The following is a 21,870-nucleotide window of genomic DNA, read 5'->3' on the forward strand; positions in this document are numbered from 1 at the left end:
TGCAATCCTTATGTTGAATTTGTGGATCCAAAAATGACTTTTTTTTCCCTCTGAAAATGAAAAAGAAAGAAAAATAGTAAGCGTACTTGTGTGTGAAAAATGAAAATAGTGGTTGAAGCACACCCTATGCACTTGATAAATTATGGATTAGTTTATTAGTTTTGGTTTTCAATTTCATTTCTCATGCCATTTTTTTTGGCGCAAGTTTTCTTGAGATATCCAAACTGACTTTTAAGTTTTGTGTAGTACCCTAGGCTTTGAATTACTACAACAACGATGGCTTTCAATCATGATCGGATCAATATGATAGGTGTTTTCCTAGGCGGGAACTCTAATCTGTCAGAAGCGCACTCTACATGGTCAACTTTCCAATGACAAAGTCTTCAATATTTTAACAACTTGATTTAACTAATTTGTCAAAACTTACTACAATTTTCAGCAAAATTATGTGAAAGATATTTGAACTGCAGAATTTTCTTGGCCTTTCCTCAGTACTTCCTGTTATGGCCAGTTTTCAGGAAAAAGAAAACACAAAAAACAAGAGAAGTAATGGATCTTTTCATCCAATTTTTGTTATCAATATTTCACCCTACACATCCCACATGATTAACTAAATCCTTATGTGGTCTACCTTTCGCACTAAATTGTGGAATTCAAACCATGAAAATATTCAGCTTTCGAGTAACCATATAATTATCATGGAAGCATGTGCTCAAAGTAGATGGGTCATTCACATGAACTAATACCTAAACTCGCTGGAATATATTCTTTTTAATTGGCAAGCTGGTTTAGAGAGAGAGAGAGAGAGAGGAAGGGACAGTAACATCTTTTTTCATAAACATGATCAATAGCTAAAACATTTGCAAAATCCAAAAGTAAACACAGGTTGAATGGATTGAAGAACAGAAAGCTGAGGAACCAAAAGCTTTGCAGTTTCTCTTTCTATAACACATCCCTAGAGAGGCGAGATTGATAAGAAAAGTCAAGAGGTATCCTAATACTTTCTTTCTATCTTACATATCCCTATTATCGCTCTTGTCATCTTTCATTTATTTCTTCTGATCACAACAAAGCAATTAAAGCATGGTTTTCTTTTTAGAATACCCACATGATCAAAGTTCGCTTGAATAATTTTTTCCACTTTGAAAGATGAGAGAAAGGGCGAGAGTCCCATCTTCTATCAATCTCCTCACTGAGCTTTCCAGTCATGTCTGATAAATGTACTTATTTTAACTGTTCAAACCTTCTGTTCCTCAGCTTTCTGTCCCATCCACCAATATTCCAAAAGGAATGTGGGACTCATGGTTCTGCTCCCAATCAACCAGCACTCTCTTTCACTTTTTTCCTAATCTCCTGACTGTTCTGGTAAATAACAAGAAAAAAGGCAGAAAGTAGAAATCTCCCCCCCACCCCACTCCCCCCACATGAAATCCAAACTAGTGTAGCCAAGTTTATGCCAGGACCCTTGAATGAAATTGCACCACAAACTAACTAAAGAGTATTTTTTTAGCAGGGGCTGAGTTTTGTTTCAAGCTATAGGTCTTTTGTTATAAACCCCTCTTATCTTCTCCAAATGATGTATTGCTGTTGTTCCCTGTCCAATCAAACAGACTGAATGGATCCAAGGCCTTGCTTTCTCTCTCTTCATGATCTCCTGATGAGAATCCCTGTGCGAACAATAGATTTAGAGGGTCAGCCTCTATTTCTCCTAAATCTGCGAAGAAGTCCTCCGACTGGTTGGAGTCCGGCATTGCAGGCTTGTAGCTTCTTGGAAACCCTTCACTGAATTCACTATCATCCATCTCTAGCTGCTTCTCAACGTTTCCCATCTCCTCTTTCACAGACGCACCTGTTGTGGAACTCCCACCAACAATAGGAGACATGTCATCGTTGTTATAGCTCTCTTTGTTTTCTTCCTTCAACCCTGTTGCCTTCTGGGTCGACTGACAGCTCCCCGAGTTCTTTGAAGCTCCATTGTTTTTTGATGGCTGAGATCTGGTTGAGCCTGCAAGGGCATTTCTCTGCGTTGGCCACGGATGATTGTGTTCAGAAGTGTAGGTGATGACCAACATGTTTGGATCAGTTCGGCTTCGTTCCACTTGTTTCCTGGCCGAGCAACCCTTTGAGCTACTGCATCTGTAATAGCCCCTGGATAGTTTTACACGACATTGATTAACAAAGATTTCATCACTGGAATCAAATCGTCCCAATAACCTACATCATTTTACTGCATGAACTATCCGAAATTATAACTGACAGATAAAAAAAAAAAAAAAACACTGATGTCACGAGTAGAAAACGAATGTGATAGTCTTCATCCATATCATCTGATTTCCCAACATGCTCCATAATGATTACTTATGTAAATTTAGATTTCCCAAAATGCGTCATGATGATTAGTTGTGTAAATCAAATATGCTACTTTGTTTTCAAGAAAATTTTGATGGGTTAAGCGGCATTTTCCCACCCTGAAAAGGAAATATCAATGAGCCTCCATTTTCCTGCCACAAAACGAAGAAAAACATCTCCATGAAATTCATCTTTATTTAGCATGATAATAGTACCGACAATAATTCCTCCTTTTTGTTCAGGTTCACAGGCAACCTTCAATTAATTTTGCTTGTCCCTGAACCATGTTCATTAATAGTCGAACTGTTAATACTCAGAAAGGCTTTAGCAGTTGGTTTTAAGGAACTTTCTTTGTTTGGAATTACTTTCCCCCCTCTAAAAGCAGTCAAATTAAAGCTAAAAGTTGGCTGTAAGAAGAAAACAAGTAGTTAACTTAATCTGTTATTGTTTTTCTGAACATATGATCAATCAGGTATATCATCAAATCGGCAATAATTCTTGTCAGAAGAAAACACACGAAATGCAGCCTTTGTTTCTTAGGAACTTTTTTTCTTGTCAAGAGTGATAATACCTGGAACAAACTTACCTTGGGTAAGGAGAACCTTTGATGGGCTTCTGACCGTACTTCCTCCACGCCCAGAGATCAGATGGAACTACTTCTCCACTTGGCCTGCTGTTTGCTGCTGCTGGAGCTGGAATACAAACCACCTTCTTTGCCTGGCTCTTCCTGGATGTTTCAATATCAAAGCATATAATTGGTTATGCCTTAAGAATTCCAAATCCAGAAACAAGAAGAAGGAGGAGCAGGATAGGAAGCTCTATGTCTGGGATATGTCTTTGCTAAATTGCTAATCTCCCTCCGGCTAGAAAATCAAAGCAGTTTGACAAATGATCAAACAAGTTGATTCTATTTCTTAATTTGGAGTAAATATTGTAAAGAGTCTTCTTTTTTGGCAGGCAGAGAGAAGGCTTATCTCTGGAATAAATATGTAGTTAATTTGTTAATCCTTGTTCAACTATTGATGGAGCTCAGAACTTTATCTGACTTGAGAATTTATTGTGTTAGCTTATGAGAAATAATGCATATATAATTGAAGTTTATTTATTTATGTTTTCTTTGGCAGAAGAAGAAGAAAACTATAAATGCAAGTTTGTTGATCATTAGTTTTGAAGCTAATTCTCTCTACATAGTAAACAACTTTTAAGATTTAATCCAACTTGATAATCTTCACTGGAGCAAAAATGTTCCATCTCAGCTTTTCGATGGAGATACTATTTTTTGGCTTATTTTCTTTAAGAAAGCTGAAAGTGATGGCATATTCTTCAGGCCAACACTAGTGATGAAAACACACCGATCCTTTCAGGTGGGCTTTTGGAAGAAAAGAAGTTCCAGATAAGTAAATGAAAGCTAAGTTTGTGACTACTATTGTGACAACAGTTTGGAACCTTTCATGTTGATTAAACCCCAGCAAAATATTATGTTGGTTTGATATATTATTGACACACAGAACAATAATCTCATCTGAAATATGCCATAGAGCACCTGATATATATGTAACCCTCCCATCAAATTACTTATTGTGTGTACTTGTACATAATTTAAACCAAACCCTATCTCAATTCCCAGATCCTCACAATGATTTTGTGGAGACTCAAGTTGTATAAAAGCCATTAGTTTCCTAAAATCAAACATCACATGTTGTTCATTTATGAAGCCAACTGGCGAATTCTAAACTCCTAGAACTGCATAAATTAGGATATTTCGACTAATAAAACATTAAAATGAATTTAATGTCCATGTTCCAAAGGTTCTCACCTTCTCTTGATACCCGGATTTCGTGGAGACGAGATCTGCAAAGCAGTACTGTCCATCAAGCAACCTTTGGAGCTGTTGCCACTAATCATGTCATTAGGAGCCAAGGCGGAAGTCTTAATTCCCGTCGGCGAAGCTGCAACTATCTGGGACTCGCATGGAGAGATCGGCATCCTAGCATTGGGCGAGATCTGAAGCATCCTTGAGAAGATATTGCAAGGCCTTTTCATGTCCTCGTCAAGAATTTTCTGACCAAACATACCGCCGCCTCCAACAAGGTTGCTACTTGTGTCCTCCCCACTGGTTTGTGTAAGCTCACTTGAATTTGAGCTGCCGAAGAAGCCTGAACCAGCTATGCCAAGCTCATGAAGAAGCGGATCTCGCATATTTGAGAAGGGATCGCCAAAGTCATCCAAGGGTTCATCTACCACCGGCGAAAAAATCATGGGCTCGCTTGGAAATTGCCAGTCAGCAACAGGCTCATCGGAGGTGCGCGCCCCACCGCTGCCGCTAGCTCGAACTATGTCAGCCAAATCTCCTTGATAATTCTCCATCCTTTGCCTAAAGTAACTGCACATACTTCTTTATATGGGAAACCAGCTGAAGGATCACAAAACCAATATCATTTGACCAGAGTTTGGCACCTGTTATACCGAACAGACGTGAAAGACATGCACTTTGGTATGTGAATTTGGTGCTTGGATAAGCTATGAGACACCTTTGGGGGAGAAGATTTCTGCTGGGGAAGCAAAAGGCAAAGAGGCTGTGAAGCTAATTGGAAGTCATGTTCTTCTCATAAACAAACAAAGAGAGCGGCTTTGAAGAGAGAGAAAGAGAGTCGCTGACTTTTCATACAAAACACCTCTTCTCCCTTCTCCATACGCAACAAGGAAGAGAAGAGGGAAGAAGAAAAAGAGAGAGAGAAAGAGTTTTAAACTAAAGTTGATTTAATCTATAAGGGTTTATAATATCATATCATATAATAAGCATCAAAGGGTCAAATTTCTGCAACAGTTATCGTTTATTTTAATTTATTTATTTTAAGTCATTTTTTTCAAAACCAAGTGATGGGAAAGTAAAAGAGGCGGCATGTAGCCGCATTTCTCGGCAAACGTTTCGAAACGGGTGGGCGTTTCTCTCAACATACTCGCATAGAGGGAATGACACTACTGTTTTGCCTGTCAAATACAAAACCGCAAGTCTCCTTGAGCACCTCTCAACGTGATGCACTATCTCCCCCTTTTATTTATTTATTAAAAGAAAAAAACAATGTGAAAAAACACAACACACAACCACCTTTGAACGTGCAACATTGTCTATGGGAATGCACCCCCGGTCCCCCACTTGCTCCCACATTAGTGAAGCTCTGTGAGCGTGCGGCATGCATAGGGCTAGAGACTCAGTTATTGCAGCTGCGGAACTTTATGGGTTACTCTTCTTCTTTCTCCATCTATGATTTACCTAACCATACAAGTCTACTCCCGTTAAAGCATTTTATATATAAGAGATATGAACTTCCCCCAAAATAAAATAAAATAAAATAAAACTCCTTTTCCCACTCTAGTCATCAATACCAAATCTTAAGACTTTGTTTGGTGAAAATTTGAAAAAACAAAAAAAAAAATCAAAAGAAAGAATGATGGTTCCTTGGTCAAACATTACATAGTTCTATGGAATGCTCCACTATTCATTGTCACTCCTGCTTCATTGCAAATCACACCTTTGCCGTCGTTCACAAATATCGTGGATATGAGCTTTGAGTCCATATTAATGTGTCCCGCGTGTCCGACACAGCTTTGCATAGAGAATTGAAAAAGAAAAAAACAAAAAAATATATATATAAAAAAACTTTGGTGTATTTTGTAATTATTTTTACTAATAATTTTATATTCTTTAAAATAAAAAATTTTAAAAATATGTATAATAATAAAAAATTGTTTTTATTTTTTATTTTTAAAAATAAAAAATAAAATATTTTCGAATATTTTTTTATATATATTTTACACGGTTTTTACTTATTTGTTTTAAGGATCATTTAAAAAAATAATAAAATAATTAAAAAATATTAAATATAAAAGGTTATTTTTAAAATATATTTAAAAATATTAAAAATATATATTTTATTCTTAAATAAACTTTTATTTTATAAAATATCAAATAATAATTTTAAAAGTTGTTTTTAAAAATATTTTTTTTTTAGAAATATTTTTAAAAATAGTTACCGTATATATCCTATTCTTTTATGCAAAATGAACGACAGAATGCTGTAATAGTGTGAACCAAAAATTGTGGGCCCTTCCATAATTTGAATTTAATGGAATTAAATTGGTTATTTTGCCAATAATTTTATTTGAGCTGTTTTTGGATTTTAATTATTTGCTTGCACTTGTAGAACAGTTGATTGGACCGGCTTAGCCTTTAGGCCCCAAGGCCCCACAAGGATTCTAATTTGAGTGAAACAGGAAAATTGGAGCAGCCGACCATGGTCAAGACCATCTTATCTCTCTCTCTCTCTCTCTTTTTTTTTTTTTCTTTTTTTTTTTGGGTTTTGAAATTGAAATTTTTTTGACAAAAAGAAAAAGAAAAAGAAAAAAAAGTTGCAATAAAAGATAGGATTAAGAGTTGATCAAGAAAAGAAAATGAGATGAAGTGGGATTAACTGAGGGAAAAAAAGAGAAAAAGAAAAAGAAATAAAGTTGCACAAAACAACAATGCAAGTTGTAAGGAAATAAAAAGAGAAAGAAAGAGACATCTTGGGCTGATTGATCAACATGGTTGCAAGAAGAAAGCTTCACTGAACTTTTTCAAAGAATGGCTGGCACAAAATCTTGGTTAGGTATGATAAACAACTAAGAGGTCAGGTCGATCGATTGGACTTGGATAATCATAAAATCTTGGTTGATGAATTGGCACCTTTTGTCCAATCAATCAAGCATGCACTTAGATCCATCAGTTGAGTGAGGATTGATTTTCTTTGTTCCCAGCCATGTTGCTCTAGATTTTGACACTTTTTTTTCTTAAATATAACATTTGAAGGATTAAACGTGCATGGACTTTTGGCTTTTCAATCATGGAGTTTTTGTGGGGGGACATGTAAAGAATAATTATGATCTTTAAAATGGGATTAGGGGAAAAGTAACAATGAATTTGTAGAATAGATACTTTGTACAAATTAATCACATGCTATGAACTAGAATTGGACTAGTGACATGGGGATTTTCAATCTTCTATTCGATCAATTGAGCTATTCTAGCTATTCCTGATGCATTATCCTCATTTTACTAGATGATTTGGTCTATGTCAACTAAAAATAGAAAGACAAAAAGGTATTACAAAACAAATGTGAAATTTCTTGATTTAGTTGAACCAAATCTTGGATCAATCATCTACACATGCATTCTAAGCTAGTTAACTAAGAATTTTAGTTTCCATATTTATCTTTCATTAAACTAAGGTAAGGGTTGATAGTATTGCACATAACTTTTACAAAATATATTCTATCTCGTCTAATTTTAAAAAATGATTTAATGAAGTTTATTCTTATGCAAGTAATTCCATTAAAATTATATTTTCTTTCATTTTGATATTTGGAATATATACAAATGAAAATATCTTGTATTAAGATTTCTACTCTGGTTGAAAAAATGATGATTGAATCAACTTTTATATCCTTTTGATATGATATGAGGAATGAGCCTATACCCATTGTGTGAGATGCTATTGGTACTAGTAAGTTCTAATTCCATCATTAAGGACGAGAATTCCTTAATATTAACTAATGATAGTATGTATATGCACGCAAAATGTGTTAAGAGTTACAAAAAGAATCATTTTCTATAATCTCCCCCTTCAAAATCGGACATGAAACTTTCCTTTTGTTCGGCTCAAATAGTAAATTCAAGTTCCACCATCAAGGATAAGAATTCCTTACCGTTAACGAGCCTTTATTAACTCCAACAAGTTTGGCTACTATTTATATAACTAGAGAAAAACATTTGTAAATTTTTTAGTATAATTCACATAAGTATTTATTTGGATTTGAGATCATTTAAAATGTAAGCCATTGACAAGAAATCTTTCATATTCTAAAAGTTTTGGAAGCTTTTTAATTTTACCAATATTTTTATATTTGAGAATTTTTGTTATTTACCATTTCATTCCATAAATTAAATATCTTATTATGTCTTATACTTAATTCCACAACTATATATCTCATTATCGCAATTAATGTGCTATCAATATATGTCATTCTTCTTTGTTATCCTCTTTTTAGGTACCTCTATCGCAAACAAGGAATGTATGGAGTTGGGTGAAGGTGGACCTTCAAGACTAGTTCATCTCCTAGTCCTATAATTTTTTTATTGAACATTTTGGCTTTGTCATCACTAATTACCTTATTATTACTTAATTTTTGAAAAGGTTATTTAGATTCTTCAAGATATTTATATTTGTTAATTTTTGGACATTGTGTCTAGTTTATTTGATTTATTGAATATATGTTTCTTTTATTTAAAGTTCCATACTTTGGCTTTGTTTATTGTTCTGAATTATTCAAAGTAGTACAAAGACTTGAATGACAATTTGAAGAGCCCTTTTTAGCCTTCAATAAAACTACGTAGCTAAAGACTCCGAAAGATAATTTATAGAGCTCTACATGTCCCTCTAAATGGAGATAGCCAAAGATTATAATCTAGCTAAGTCCTTGCACATTTTTACCAAGGATGATCTTGTTAGTTACCTCATTTTCCTCTCAAGTTAAGAATAATTAGCTAACCTCCATCTATATTGAGGAGCTATATCACTGGTCCATCACTTATTATATTGATAATTTACTTTTACATTGACTATTTCCATCATCTTTCCTGTTAAACAAACTCTTAGCGTACATTTGAATAATTGAATAGTCTCATTTGAAGAAAAACAAGTTTGGTTAAAAATCCTTAAGGACATCAATTAGGGATATAGCTCAAATGATAGTGTTTGCTTTACATGCGAGAGGCACAGGGGTTTTTTTTTACTGAAAAAGATGAACATGCGATGATAATGACCAAGAAGGGTCACCCATTTTGATAATTTTTGTGAAGAATAAGATAAAAGATGAAAAATCCTTCAAAGGCTATTTAGCAAAATAATAGGCCAACCCATGTGAAGTTTTTTCAAAGCATTTAAAGCACCTTAAGGGACGTTAAATTTTTTGTAAGCATTTAAAACATATAGCCCCCACATTAGCTTCACATAATCGATAAAAACTTAATTTTTACCAAAATTTTGGCTTTTAACCCTTATAAATTAGAATGTATGATTTTAACATTATGTGACGATAATGATCGAGAAGGGTCACCTATTTTGATATTTCTTGTGAAGAACAAGACCAAAAATGAAAAATTCCTTCAAAGGCCATTTAGTAAAATAATAGGTTGAAATTCCATAAAATAATTTTTAACTAAAAATGGGTGAAATTTTTTCGAGACATTTAAAATGCCTTACAACGCGTGAAAATTTTTAGGGCATCTAAATCATATGGTCTCCATATTAGCTTTATGCAATCAATAAATACTTAATTTTTAACCAAAATTTTGGCTTTTGGCCCTTATAAATTATAATGCATGATGATGATGGTATAATTTGGTATCTTAAACCAAAATATTTCTAAAATATATTTTTAAAACATCTAATGGTTTTTTGAAGCATTTCTACTTTTATAATTTTTATTTTTATTTAAAAAACAAGTTCTTGTAATAAGAATGATGATTTTTTTTATAATGTTTTTCTAATTTTAAATTGGTGAATCATGTTTTTGTATTGAGCTTAACGAAGATGAAATGTCTAATTTTTTTATGGGGGTTGTCTAAAAGACTACAAAATGATGTAGAATGATTAATGGTCTTTAGTTTTTTATAATAAAATATTTTTTAAAAATTATATGAATTTTATATTTGTTTTTCTTTTTTTCTTTGCACAATGTTTTGATCTTAATTTTTATATATTCTTTTTCTTTCTTTCAATGAATTGAGTGGACAATGTTAATACACTAGTATAATTTGTTGAATGTCAATGAGGTATAAAAGGTTTACTTAATACTATTATTTTTGTCATAAAATATTGAAGTTTTTCATGAAAGTAACAATTTTATATGATCATACTATACTCTCTAACATACTTATATTATAAACCATTTTTTAAATCAAATGAGGTAAAAATTTGAATTCACAAAACTTGTAACTTTTTTTATATATATATAAAATGATTAAACTATTTCAATGCATTGAGTTAATGATATTAATATATTGGTATAATGTGTTATTACCAATGTCATTAGAATATAAATAGGTATTTCTAAAATTATTAATTTTGTCATAAAATATAGGTACGATATAAATGCATTACACTTAGAACACGAATACATTAACATTAGCATACATTACACCATAATCCGACTTAGAAAATTTTGAATTTTTTCATGTGTTATACTACCAAGATATTTGGGTGTTTTTCGATTGATAAGTACTCATGAAAAATAACTATTCATTCTATTAAAATAACAAAGTTTTTAATTAGTCATAAGCTAGCAATTGCTAAAGTTTATTGTTACATGTATAAAATGATATAGTAACCTTAGAATTTGATTTTTATTCAAGAGATATTAAAAATTAATTTTTTTATTGTCTTCTCTACAAAAATCTCAAATTTTTGGAAAAAAAAATGAGAAAATTATATTTCATATAATTAAATTTCTTATTATTATTCTTTGACTTAATTTTTTTATTTTTCTTATTTATTTTTTTATTTTTCCTAATTTTCACTTTGCCAATTTTTTTTAACCTCACATAAGCAAAAAAAGTAATGGGAAAAAAGGATGAATTAAAGGGTAAAGTTGTAATCTCATTATTCACTTTTTCAATTATTATTATTATTTTTTAATACCCTTTAGAAGCAAAGGAATAGAAGAAAAACGTTGAGTTAACATCATATAAGTTGGGTCATTCATAGGGATTTAATAAATAAGTAATCCTTTAAGGTTAATATCACATCCAACCCACCATAATTTTTCCTATATTCAATATCCATTCAATACAAAATATGACAAAATTATAAATTTGAATGACATTGTATGTGGTGGAATATGAAAAAATTATAATTTCTTTCTCTCTTTTTTTAACCAAAAAAATACCCCAAATGATAGAAAGTTGACAATTTTATATTTTTTCATTTTTAATAGGAAATTTGAAATGCATTTCATTATGGAAAAACAAATTTCAGATGTTAAGGTGTCAGTGGTTTAATGGAAAGTGGAGCAAAGTAAGAGGAGTACTAGAGAGAGTCTTAAGAGGATCAAATGAGAGAATTATAGGAGAGCACAATTTTATTTTTTTCCCTATTTCATTTGACAAGAAATGATTTCTTTTTATTGTGTTGAATAGAAACCTTTCAAATTTGAACCTCAACAACGACTTTGAAGCTTTAGGAGACGACATGTGTTATGAAAATACAGTAGTTTCCCGCCCTCTCATTATGGATAAAAGAGGTTTAATCCATGTTAATCTTGTCTTTATGACCCTTCAAGTCTAGCAACCAAATTAGGACCCTCAAACAAATCCTAAAATGCTTTATATCAAGAGTAACCCCATCACCAAGATGCATCAAATCTATTTCAGAATCCCAAAGTTCTACTCCTTACTTAGGCTAACTAGTGGCAGTGCAAAAATAATTTGGTTAAGGGGGGTTAAGTGAAAAATTTGTGAATTATGATAAAAATAGGTGAATTTCCTATTTTATAAAAATATACAATATATTAATTATGAAATAAAATAAAAATATACAATATATAAAATTAGACAATAAAAATATAAAAAAATGGTAATTTTTTAAAAATTTTATCAAAAATTTCAAAAGCATTTAAAAAAATAAAAATAAAAATAAAATTCACTATTTTATTTATCAATTTTAGTAAGTTTTTGCTATAAGAATTTTAGAAAATTCAATTATTTCACTAATAATTTTTTTGGATTTTAAAATAACTAAACATGGATCATTTAACAGCAATAAAATTTTATTAAACAATTCTATATAATATATGGTAATATAAATATCGCAATAGGTTTGATAGCATAAGTCTACTCAAATAAAACATAATTACTAATAAAAATTATCGTTATTGTCTATAATTAAAATATCCTATTAAGCTATATGATTCTTATAATAAAAGTTAAATATAAACTCCGCATGAATCATTAAATAAAATTAAATTTACTAATGGTTCAATAATATATAATTTAAATTATTATATAATTAATTTAAAATTAGTAATTATTTTATTAAATATAAAAATCTAAACACTTAAAAAAATTCAAATTCAAATTGAAGACAATCTACTACTAAAACAATACTTAATAAAATATAAAATACAAAATTATAAAAAATTATTAAAATTTATTTTATGATGTATATTAGAATTTAGGTAAAAATTAATTTTATAGATTTAAGTAAAATTGAAATAAAAACAAATATCTTATAAAATCTATTTAGGTTCTATATTTGTCTATTTTCTTTCCTTTTTAATTCTATCTAATCTTGGTTTTTTCTCATATAAAGTGTTGTTTAGGTAGAGCAAACCTGTGATTTTTATTTTTATTTATTTTTAATTCTTAATCAATAAAAGGAATTAAAAAAGAAATTAACAGGAAAAGATTTGGGGAAGAGGGGGTGGTTTATTGGTGAAGGTTGTGGATGGTGGCTCTAGCACTTATGTTAGCGTTGGAGTGTTATGCCAAGGGTGACAACTTCAAAGGGATGTAAGAAATTATTTGACTATAACATTCTCTTTCTTTATGACATGAACAATGAATCAACTCTCAATTTTAGGAAAACTAGGAGAGGCCTTCTTGACATCCACCATACATAAACATTCATATATTTCATGGGCACGCATATGACTTAGGGATGTACTTATAGTTAATAATTCATTTATAAATGTTATAGCAGTATGAAATTAGAGAGAGATGAACCTATCCATGTATTGAGGGTTTTTTTAACTTTTGTAGCAATTTTTAAAAATAATTATTAAAAAATGGTATTTGGGAAAATATTGATAGATCTACGACAGTTTTGACCATGTGGGAGATGTCTTTTGAAGAGACACCTTCCATAATTTTCAAAATCATGATACATATTTAAAAAAAATTGAATTTAAGTTAAATGTATCTCTTCTACAATTTTAGAAAATTGGATTTATATTAAAGGTATCTCTTGAAAAGACACTTTACACGTGGCAAAAAATCCAATATGCATTAAAGGTGTCTCTTGAAGAGACACCTTCCACAATTTGACAAATTTGAATGTCAAGGTGTCTCTTGAAGAGACACCTTCCACAATTTGACAAATTTGAATGTCTTATGAATTTGATTTTAAAGTTAAAGATGTCTCTTGAAGAGACACCTTCTACAATTCCTAAAAATTTTAATTAATATAAAAAGTGTTACTTGAAGAGACACTTCCACAATTCCACAATTCCACAAATTCCAATATATGTTAAAGGTGTCTCTTGAAGAGACACCTTCTACAATTCCAAAAAATTGGATTTATACTAAAGGTGTCTCTTGAAAAAACACTTTCCACAATTCCATAAAATCCAATATGTATTAAAAATTGTGGAAATTATTTTAAAGCTAAAAATGTCTCTCTTCAACATAAATTCAAAATTTTCTATTGTGTATGAAAATTGTGGAAAGTCAGTATAAACCCAATTTTTTTAAAATTATGGAAAGTGTCTCTTCAAGAGACACATTCAGTATAATTCCATTTTTTTTGGGAATTGTGAAAAGTGTCTCTTGACACCTTCCACAATTTTAAAAAAATTGGGTTTATACTGAAAGTGTCTCTTCAAGAGACATTTTCTACAACGTAGCCTCTATCGATGATGACCTTTCAGTATAAATCCAATTTTTTGGAATTGTAGAAGGTGTCTCTCCAAAAGACACCTTTAGTATATATTGGAATTTATGGAATTGTGGAAAGTGTCTCTTCAAGTGACACCTTTTGCATAAATTAAAATTTTTAAGAATTGTAAAAGGTGTCTCTTTAAGAGACATATTTAGCTTTAAAATCAAATTCATGAGGCATTCAAATTTGTCAAATTGTGGAAGGTGTCTCTTTGAGAGACACCTTTAATGCATATTGGATTTTTTGCCATGTGGAAAGTGTCTTTCCAAGAGACACCTTTAATATAAATCCAATTTTCTAGAATTGTAGAAAAGACACATTTAGATTAAATTCAAATTTTTTTAAATATGTATCATGATTTTGAAAATTGTAGAAGGTGTCTCTTCAAAAGACACCTTCCACGTGGCCAAAACTGTCGTAGATCTATCAATATTTTCCCAACTACCATTTTTTAATAATTATTTTTAAAAATTGCTGCAAAAGTTAAAAAAACCCCATGTATTGAAGCCTCAAACCAAAGTAAATTGTTAGGTTTTTGTTAGTGGAGAAGTGTATGTGACATTTCATCGAGAGGAACGTGACACTCTATAATTAGTCTTGCCATGATAGAGTTTACATGTTACAAATTGAACATATGACATGAAATTATTAGTTAGGGTGGACTTTTCAAAATAAGACATCAATAAGTGAAAAAAGTGAACTAGTTCACATATTTTGTTTCAACAACAAAATAAGGCTTCAAAATTTTTATACCATGTTTTGCTTTAAATGATTAATCTAGTTTAATATGATGTATTAGGTGACCTTTAATTAGTGAAATTGACTTTTAAGTGCATATTATTTGTGTTATCAATTAAACTTGATTATTGAGACCCACAAACTATTTTTAAACTTTTCAATTCTTAATTTTTTTATATCAATTGTTGCATAATTAAAAGGTTGAATTTTTGGCTTTAAGTGAAATAAAAAATAATCCATACTCAATGTTTGGTTAATCTTGATTTTGATGAAAACAAAACAAAGTTTGAAACTAATGATTATATTTTAAGTGTGACTAGACAAGATGATTTCTAAAGTGGTGATCACAAAGATAAAATCAAGCCAAAGGGAAATAAATAAGGAGAAGAAGACCTCAAAGAGAAGTGCCTTTCAAAACCTAAGTTTCATAGGATCTCTCTGTAAGGTTGTTGGTGCACTAAGTTTTTCATGCATTGCATTATTTACTTATGCATCAACATCATCCAAGAGTTATTTTGTTTTAAATATTTTAAAATTGGATGATTTCATCTTTTCAATTAAAACTTTGTGTCAAATATTTTCTAGACTTGTTTAAAAGGTTTTAAGTTGAAAAAGTTAGTTGTGGAGCCAAAAACAACTCAATCGATTGAACCGGATGAAGAACTGGTCGATCTGTTTAGCTCAATCAATCAAATGGTGCAAAAACCTTCTCTCTCTTCCAAAACCCTTGTTCAACCGGTCAAGGTTAGACCTCAATTGGTCAAAAATCAGTTGAGGGACGGTCAAGGGGTGGTCAAGGTCCAACGATCACCTATCATGCATTAAATGTTAATGACTAGTGAATCAGTTGAATCGAAGCTCGACTGAACAAACCCTCAATGACTAGTTTGACTTTTTTCCTCAATAAAAAATGCTCTAATCTTCATTGTTTCAAGAGTTTAACCTTTGTAAACCTTTCTTGAATTGATTTGAGCCTTGGGAGAGTGTTTTTGAGTGCACCATTATTTTAAAACTTGCATATCATTAGTGTATCATTCAATCCTAGTTTATCTTCTATCGTTTCAGCTTAAAATTTTGTACTAAAATTTTGTGAGAATATTTCATATCCTTATTTGTAAATATTTGAGAAGAAAAAAACTAAGTGTGAGGTATCACTTAGGGATTTTTAAATGTGGGGTATCAGTTGAGGGGTTGTTCAAAAGTGAGATATCTCTTAGGGATTGTAAAAGGTGCTTGGAGCCAAAAGTCCAAGATGGTGAATTTGAATCAAAATCTAATTGTATTGCTTGAAGGTTTGGTTTGGAAGCCTTGAATTAATGGAACCTTAAGCATGAGATTAAAGTTAGAGGAGAGTGGACATTTGCATATAATTGTCTCTCGCATTTACATAATTCAAATTTGCAAAAAGATATCATCACCCTATTCACTCCCTCTTTAGGATGATTATCTTAGGTTGAATTAGCCCAATTTTTCTAACATAACCATTGTAAGGTATAAAGCCAAAAATGATAACAAGAAGCCATAATCTTGTGTTTACAATATGGCCATTTTTGGGTTTATCATTGTTGGAGGCCTTTAACGTTCACATTTACAATCCAACAATATTAACCTAAGATGACCCCTTTCGAGTAGTGCTTATTGGTCAACAATAGGTTTTCTAGCCATCAACATTGCCTTGGATTTACTATTTTTTTAATTACCAATATGAAACTAAGATGACCATTTAGTCATCATTGATCGTTATATTTGATATATAATTATTTTTTAAAATTTGTATTTTATTTATTAACCATTACTTAACCATAAAAAATGCTAAATTGTTAAAAAAAAAAAAATATTTATTGTCACTAGAGATAGAGTTTAATGTGGTAACCTATATAGATTCTTAACAATTAGTCATAGTCAAGACTTGATTTTAATATATAATTAGTTTAACTAAACTTAAGGCTTATTCAAACTAAAAATATAAAAATAGAGAACTTATCTTTAAGTTCCAAAACTTAGAAAAACCATGAACAAATTGTTGTACTTTTATGTACAAGCTTTTAGATAAGATCAAGAAGGTAAATCTCCAAGTTTGCATTGATGTCATTTTTTAATTTCAAATATGTATTAGGATAATATAGATGAGAAATAATGTGTATAAGAGTCTTAAATTGTTTGACATTAACAATCATATAATATTTTCCAATTTATAAGATATACCCTTATAAGAGAAAATTCTTAATATTTCAAGAAAAGAATATAATGAAGTCAAATGTGAAACCAAGCAAGATGCCACTTAAATTCAAGATAGAACCAAGGATGAAAATATTAGTAATCACGGATATATCGATACTTCGATTTTACGGATATATCAGATATATCGAAGATATATCAACGGATATTTTGGAAAAAAATATCGATAAGCCTAAAATTGATCAAAATTTATAAAAATATAAGAAAAACTTCATAAAAATGTAATTAGAAGTATAATGATATTTTTAAATTATTTTATTAAATAATTTGATATATGTATAATATGATTTATCATATTTGATAATAATATTATATGTGATAATAAAAAAAAACTATAAATTTCATAAGTATATATTTATTATTAAATTATATCAAATATTATTCATAATAATATTTGTGATATTTGATTACAATATGTCTAATTTTAAAATATATTTAATATTAAAATTATAATTCATTTAATTTAATTATATTAAATGATATAAAATAAATGATGATATATGTATAATTTTTAATACTTAATTAATATATTAATAATATTAAAAACACTATAAAGAAAATTATCACAATAATTTTTATATTTTTGGTATTCAAATAGATGAAAAATTTTTATTTAATTATAAAATAATTATAATTAATTTGTTCTTTAAAACATTTTTTTAAATTATGTTTAAATGATGAATTTGACTTTATATATACTTGGTGCACATTATATATCAAGGGGTAAACTTGCCCTAGCAGTTGGCTTGCTGCCAGCCAAACCTTTTGGCTGGGGTTCGAGCCCCCGTGACGGTCCTGAGGCATTTTAAAAAGCTTGACCGCATTGATCCTCATTTAACCGTCCAAAATATCGCGATATATTGAAGATAAAAATGATAAAATGCCAATAAATCACGAGAAATAGATGAAAATCACGATAAATTGATAAAATATCGTGGAACTGATATATATCTCTAACATATATCGTGTCGAGATGGTCCGATACACGATATTTCGGAGATATATCTCCGAAATATCGCGACATTTTCCTCCTTGGATAGAACAACTTCATATATATATAAAAAAAAAAGATAGACTACAACTTTAATATACAAATTTTATCATTTTTTGCTTGAGTTATTAAAATCTAAAAGGCGGTTGTCTCAAAGGGTGAGATTGATTAACTTAAAAAGAATAATATGTGTGTGTATACACACACACACATACACACATATGTATACACATGTGTATGTATGATTCATGCATACACTCCTATAATCATTTATATATATATATATAAATAGTTATAGAAATATCATTTAACTTTACTTTGCTAAAATTGCCAAGATGACACTTTGCATAGATGACTAGCTTTATGTCTTCTTTTAACTAGTCGATGAAACACATTTCAATTCGTTGTATGCAAAAGGTTATAGCTCTTTTACTTGTTAAAATTAAGATTCATAACTATACTTACGAAGGGTACAAAAGTAGTGAAACTAGAAGTTTATCCCTTACTAACCACAACCACAAATAACAAAAGTTTCAAATCATTTTTGAGAATTTAACAATTGGTTTACTCTCCAGAAAACAATAAACTTTCATTTACACAACAACTCTACAAATTTTAGAAAATATGTAATTGATCAATTTTTAGATAATGTTATAATATGTCCTTCAAATGACAATATATATATATTAAAAAATGTATGCATTGCATACAACCCCTAACTTAGGTACTAGTTTATAACTTTTTCCAAAACAAGGTGAATATCCCAAACAATTTCTACTCCAACTAAAGCTAAAGAATTAAGTTTTTTACTTTTTTTTTTCTTATCTTTTCTAACTACAAAGTCTTATTTGGTTTTGTCAATTTGACCTTGACCTTGGCTTCTCTTCTAGGGGTAGATTTCTAAAACTTGCCTAGGGTGTTTTGAACATGTTTTTTAAGAAACCTTAATTTAAACCTAAAATTCAAAATTAATCATTGTAAAACCTTGATCCGCTATCCTTAGACATTTTAAAAAGGATTATCTTTTGATTAGAAAATTTAAAACTTTGTTAATTTTCTTAACAATTTCTTTCAAAGGTTTCTAGATTTTTATCACATATTTCTAGGTTGGATAAATTTACAAACAATAACAATTAGTTATTAATTACCTTTGATACTCTATAACCTTAAGAGAAAATCTTCTTTTCCTTTTACTTTCTCTTTCTCTATTTTTTAAACCCTAAGCATGTATTTTTATTTTTTTTTAAAAGGAAAGCAAAAAAGCCTTTAGGTTTTTTCAAGTTTCTTAGTTGGTTTTAAAATGTCTAAAATGGTCCTTAAATCTTTTAATTACAAGCCTTAGCAAAAGCAACTCCATAAATGTCTCTCTAATAAATTAGAAACATTTTACTAGCCATTTGTTTAATTAATTTCTTATAATTAAAATAGTTATATGTTAATTTAGCCTTATTCCAAAATTAAATTAACTTGAAGAGACCACAAATTGTAGAAGTAATAAAAATTTTATAAGTTTTGATATAAAGTATTACAAAATACTTCAAATTGGATTTCAAGAGAAAAAAATTCTAACTATTGAATACTAGATGATGAAAAAAAAAAATTACCTTCTTTTATCTTAAAGGGGATGTAAAATCATAGTTGGCTCCATGGAAAAAAAAAAGGTTCACCTAATCATTGATGTTAGCACTACTTGATTTAGACAAACATTTATGGAAATTTTCACGAATTGTCCTATAAATATCAACAATAGGAATCTATCATAGATTGTCAAACACAAATTTGAGAGTTGACTTATGAAGCTTATAATTGGGTCAAGGAGCAATTGAGATTAACTTGATAAACTAATCACATGAGCAATTGAAAGGTGACTTTATTAGTGACTTAAAAGATGATATCAATCACTAAGTCATCCAATCTTTAGCTAGTTACACTTAGAGGGTGTTTGTTTTTTTAGCTTTTTGCTTAAAACAATTTGCTTTCTGACTTTAAGTTGTTTGTTTTTCTACATTTTTTCATGACTTATTACAAAATTTTTACTGAACAGAAAAAGTCAAAATATTTGGTTTTTTTTTAAATGGAAAAAGCAACATGTTAATTTTTTTTTATACTTTTTAATGCTTAATAGAAATAAAATATTACAAAAACAAACAATCTAATACTAAACTATTAAGCATTAAAGTTCTAGTTAGAGTTAAGTGAAAAAACAAACAACACCTTAGTCTTGTTAGAATATAAGTATCTTTTAATTTTTCCTTTTCATCAAGTACCAATATTTCATCTTAATTTTCATCACTAATTCATCAATTAACTTTAATTGAGATTTAGAAAAATATGAACAAGGTATTTGCTTCATTTGTAATAGTATGTTTTCACCTATTCATATATCAAAGAACATCAATCTTATTTAAGAAAGCAATTAGTTTGGACATGAGGAAGTCAAACACACTTCCATTATAATCAATCTACAAACAATGTTGACAAACCTACAATTCTTTTTCAAAAAAAAGAAAAAAATAGCAATGTTGACATCCTCAAACTCCAAAGACCTTGTAAGTCCAAAAGAATGATTAACATTTCACTCTTTGAACTTAAACCCCTACATAGAATCCTAAAAGTAAATGTAGGTAGCTAGAAGTTGACTACCAAACATAAAACAATGGAACAATTTTTCGGATAGATCTCTTAAACACAAGATATGATGTAAAAAAGTTACACCTTGACCTTCCACTTAATATCCACTTTTTCATTGGTATTGACTTAAGCATTCATGCTCATATCACTTGCATTGTACATGATTTGAATTCATTAGGAGTTGCACATATGCTACAAGTCATGGGCTCCTTACTAGATTATAAGTTGTTTACATTCAGTTAATGGATTTGGGCAATTTAGTAGAGACTATAGAACACTACCTCCTAATTAGAGGGATGTCTTGTCTTGGCTTTTAGAATGAATCTCCTATGGTGAGTGTACTAGTGTATACAATTACACATTGGACAAGACTTAGTGAATTATGATGTAAAACTATCTGTTGTCATGATTCATCAAGATACTACATTGCATGGATTCTCAACATTAAGAGAATATTGAGCATGTGCTAAAATCAACAGGAAGCTTTGACCTATGAGTAAGATCTTAAAGGGGTTATATATTCTTTACAAATTGGGTCACTATTGATGAAGGCTAGTAGGAACAATTATTTTCAATAAAGGCACCATAACATCTCATGGGATTGAGACACTGTGTCCCCTTGGGTCATTCGAAGGATATCAATTAATAATACTACTTTATTAGATTATGGGCACAATTCACAGGAAGTTTACATGAAATGAATAGTGGGTTATAGACTCAAGTTTTGTCTCATTGTAATTTCATAGGATATAGAAGTACATATGACTATCTTTAGTGGAATGTTGAGTCAAGTTCAAAATTAAATTATAACGGAGTCAATATTTTCCTATGGAACCTAGTGGTTCTCATTAGAGCTTCTAGTTCATCGTGGTGATGAGAATCCTAGATTGCTCCATTCCCTGGCCTTGGATCTTGTAGGGTGCATGTTATCTATCCCTAAGGCTCTCTAACACAAAGGAAAAGAATGGTTTCAAATCTCATCCTATGAAGATACCAAAATTGTATTAGTCATTGTAGATCTCATCTATCCAAGAGTTTTCCACTCAATCTCTCTTTTCTTGGTTGACGACATGAGAAAATGGTGGGCTTTTCTTTCTCTCATGAGAGTGACTAGGGTTTTTCTCTCTAGAATCTAAAAAATTTGAGCAAAAAGACTGAAATCCTAACCCTT

The 21,870-nt window shown here is 30.1% G+C and overlaps 1 protein-coding gene across 1 annotated transcript; it reads right to left on the bottom strand.

Annotated features, from left to right (window-relative positions):
- Positions 1-814: 814 nt before the first annotated feature.
- Positions 815-5,093, bottom strand: LOC100250704 (probable WRKY transcription factor 14). Its single transcript, XM_002269134.4, has 3 exons — positions 4,166-5,093; positions 2,936-3,076; positions 815-2,148 (listed from the first exon to the last, which is right to left on the bottom strand). Exons 1-3 carry the CDS (start codon positions 4,738-4,740, stop codon positions 1,548-1,550), a joined length of 1,317 nt encoding a protein of 438 aa, XP_002269170.1. The 5' UTR covers positions 4,741-5,093; the 3' UTR covers positions 815-1,547.
- Positions 5,094-21,870: the final 16,777 nt, after the last annotated feature.

This window comes from Vitis vinifera, chromosome 10, assembly GCF_030704535.1.
Source record: "Vitis vinifera cultivar Pinot Noir 40024 chromosome 10, ASM3070453v1".
Taxonomy (NCBI): domain Eukaryota; kingdom Viridiplantae; phylum Streptophyta; class Magnoliopsida; order Vitales; family Vitaceae; genus Vitis; species Vitis vinifera.

Excerpts from the sequence above, each read along its gene's own strand:
- LOC100250704 (XM_002269134.4), bottom strand. The coding sequence starts at position 4,740 with ATGTGCAGTTACTTTAGGCAAAGGATGGAGAATTATCAAGGAGATTTG. Across the intron at positions 3,077-4,165 it reads AATCCGGGTATCAAGAGAAG|GAAGAGCCAGGCAAAGAAGG; the intron begins GTGAGAACCTTT and ends TGAAACATCCAG. Across the intron at positions 2,149-2,935 it reads AAAGGTTCTCCTTACCCAAG|GGGCTATTACAGATGCAGTA; the intron begins GTAAGTTTGTTC and ends AAAACTATCCAG.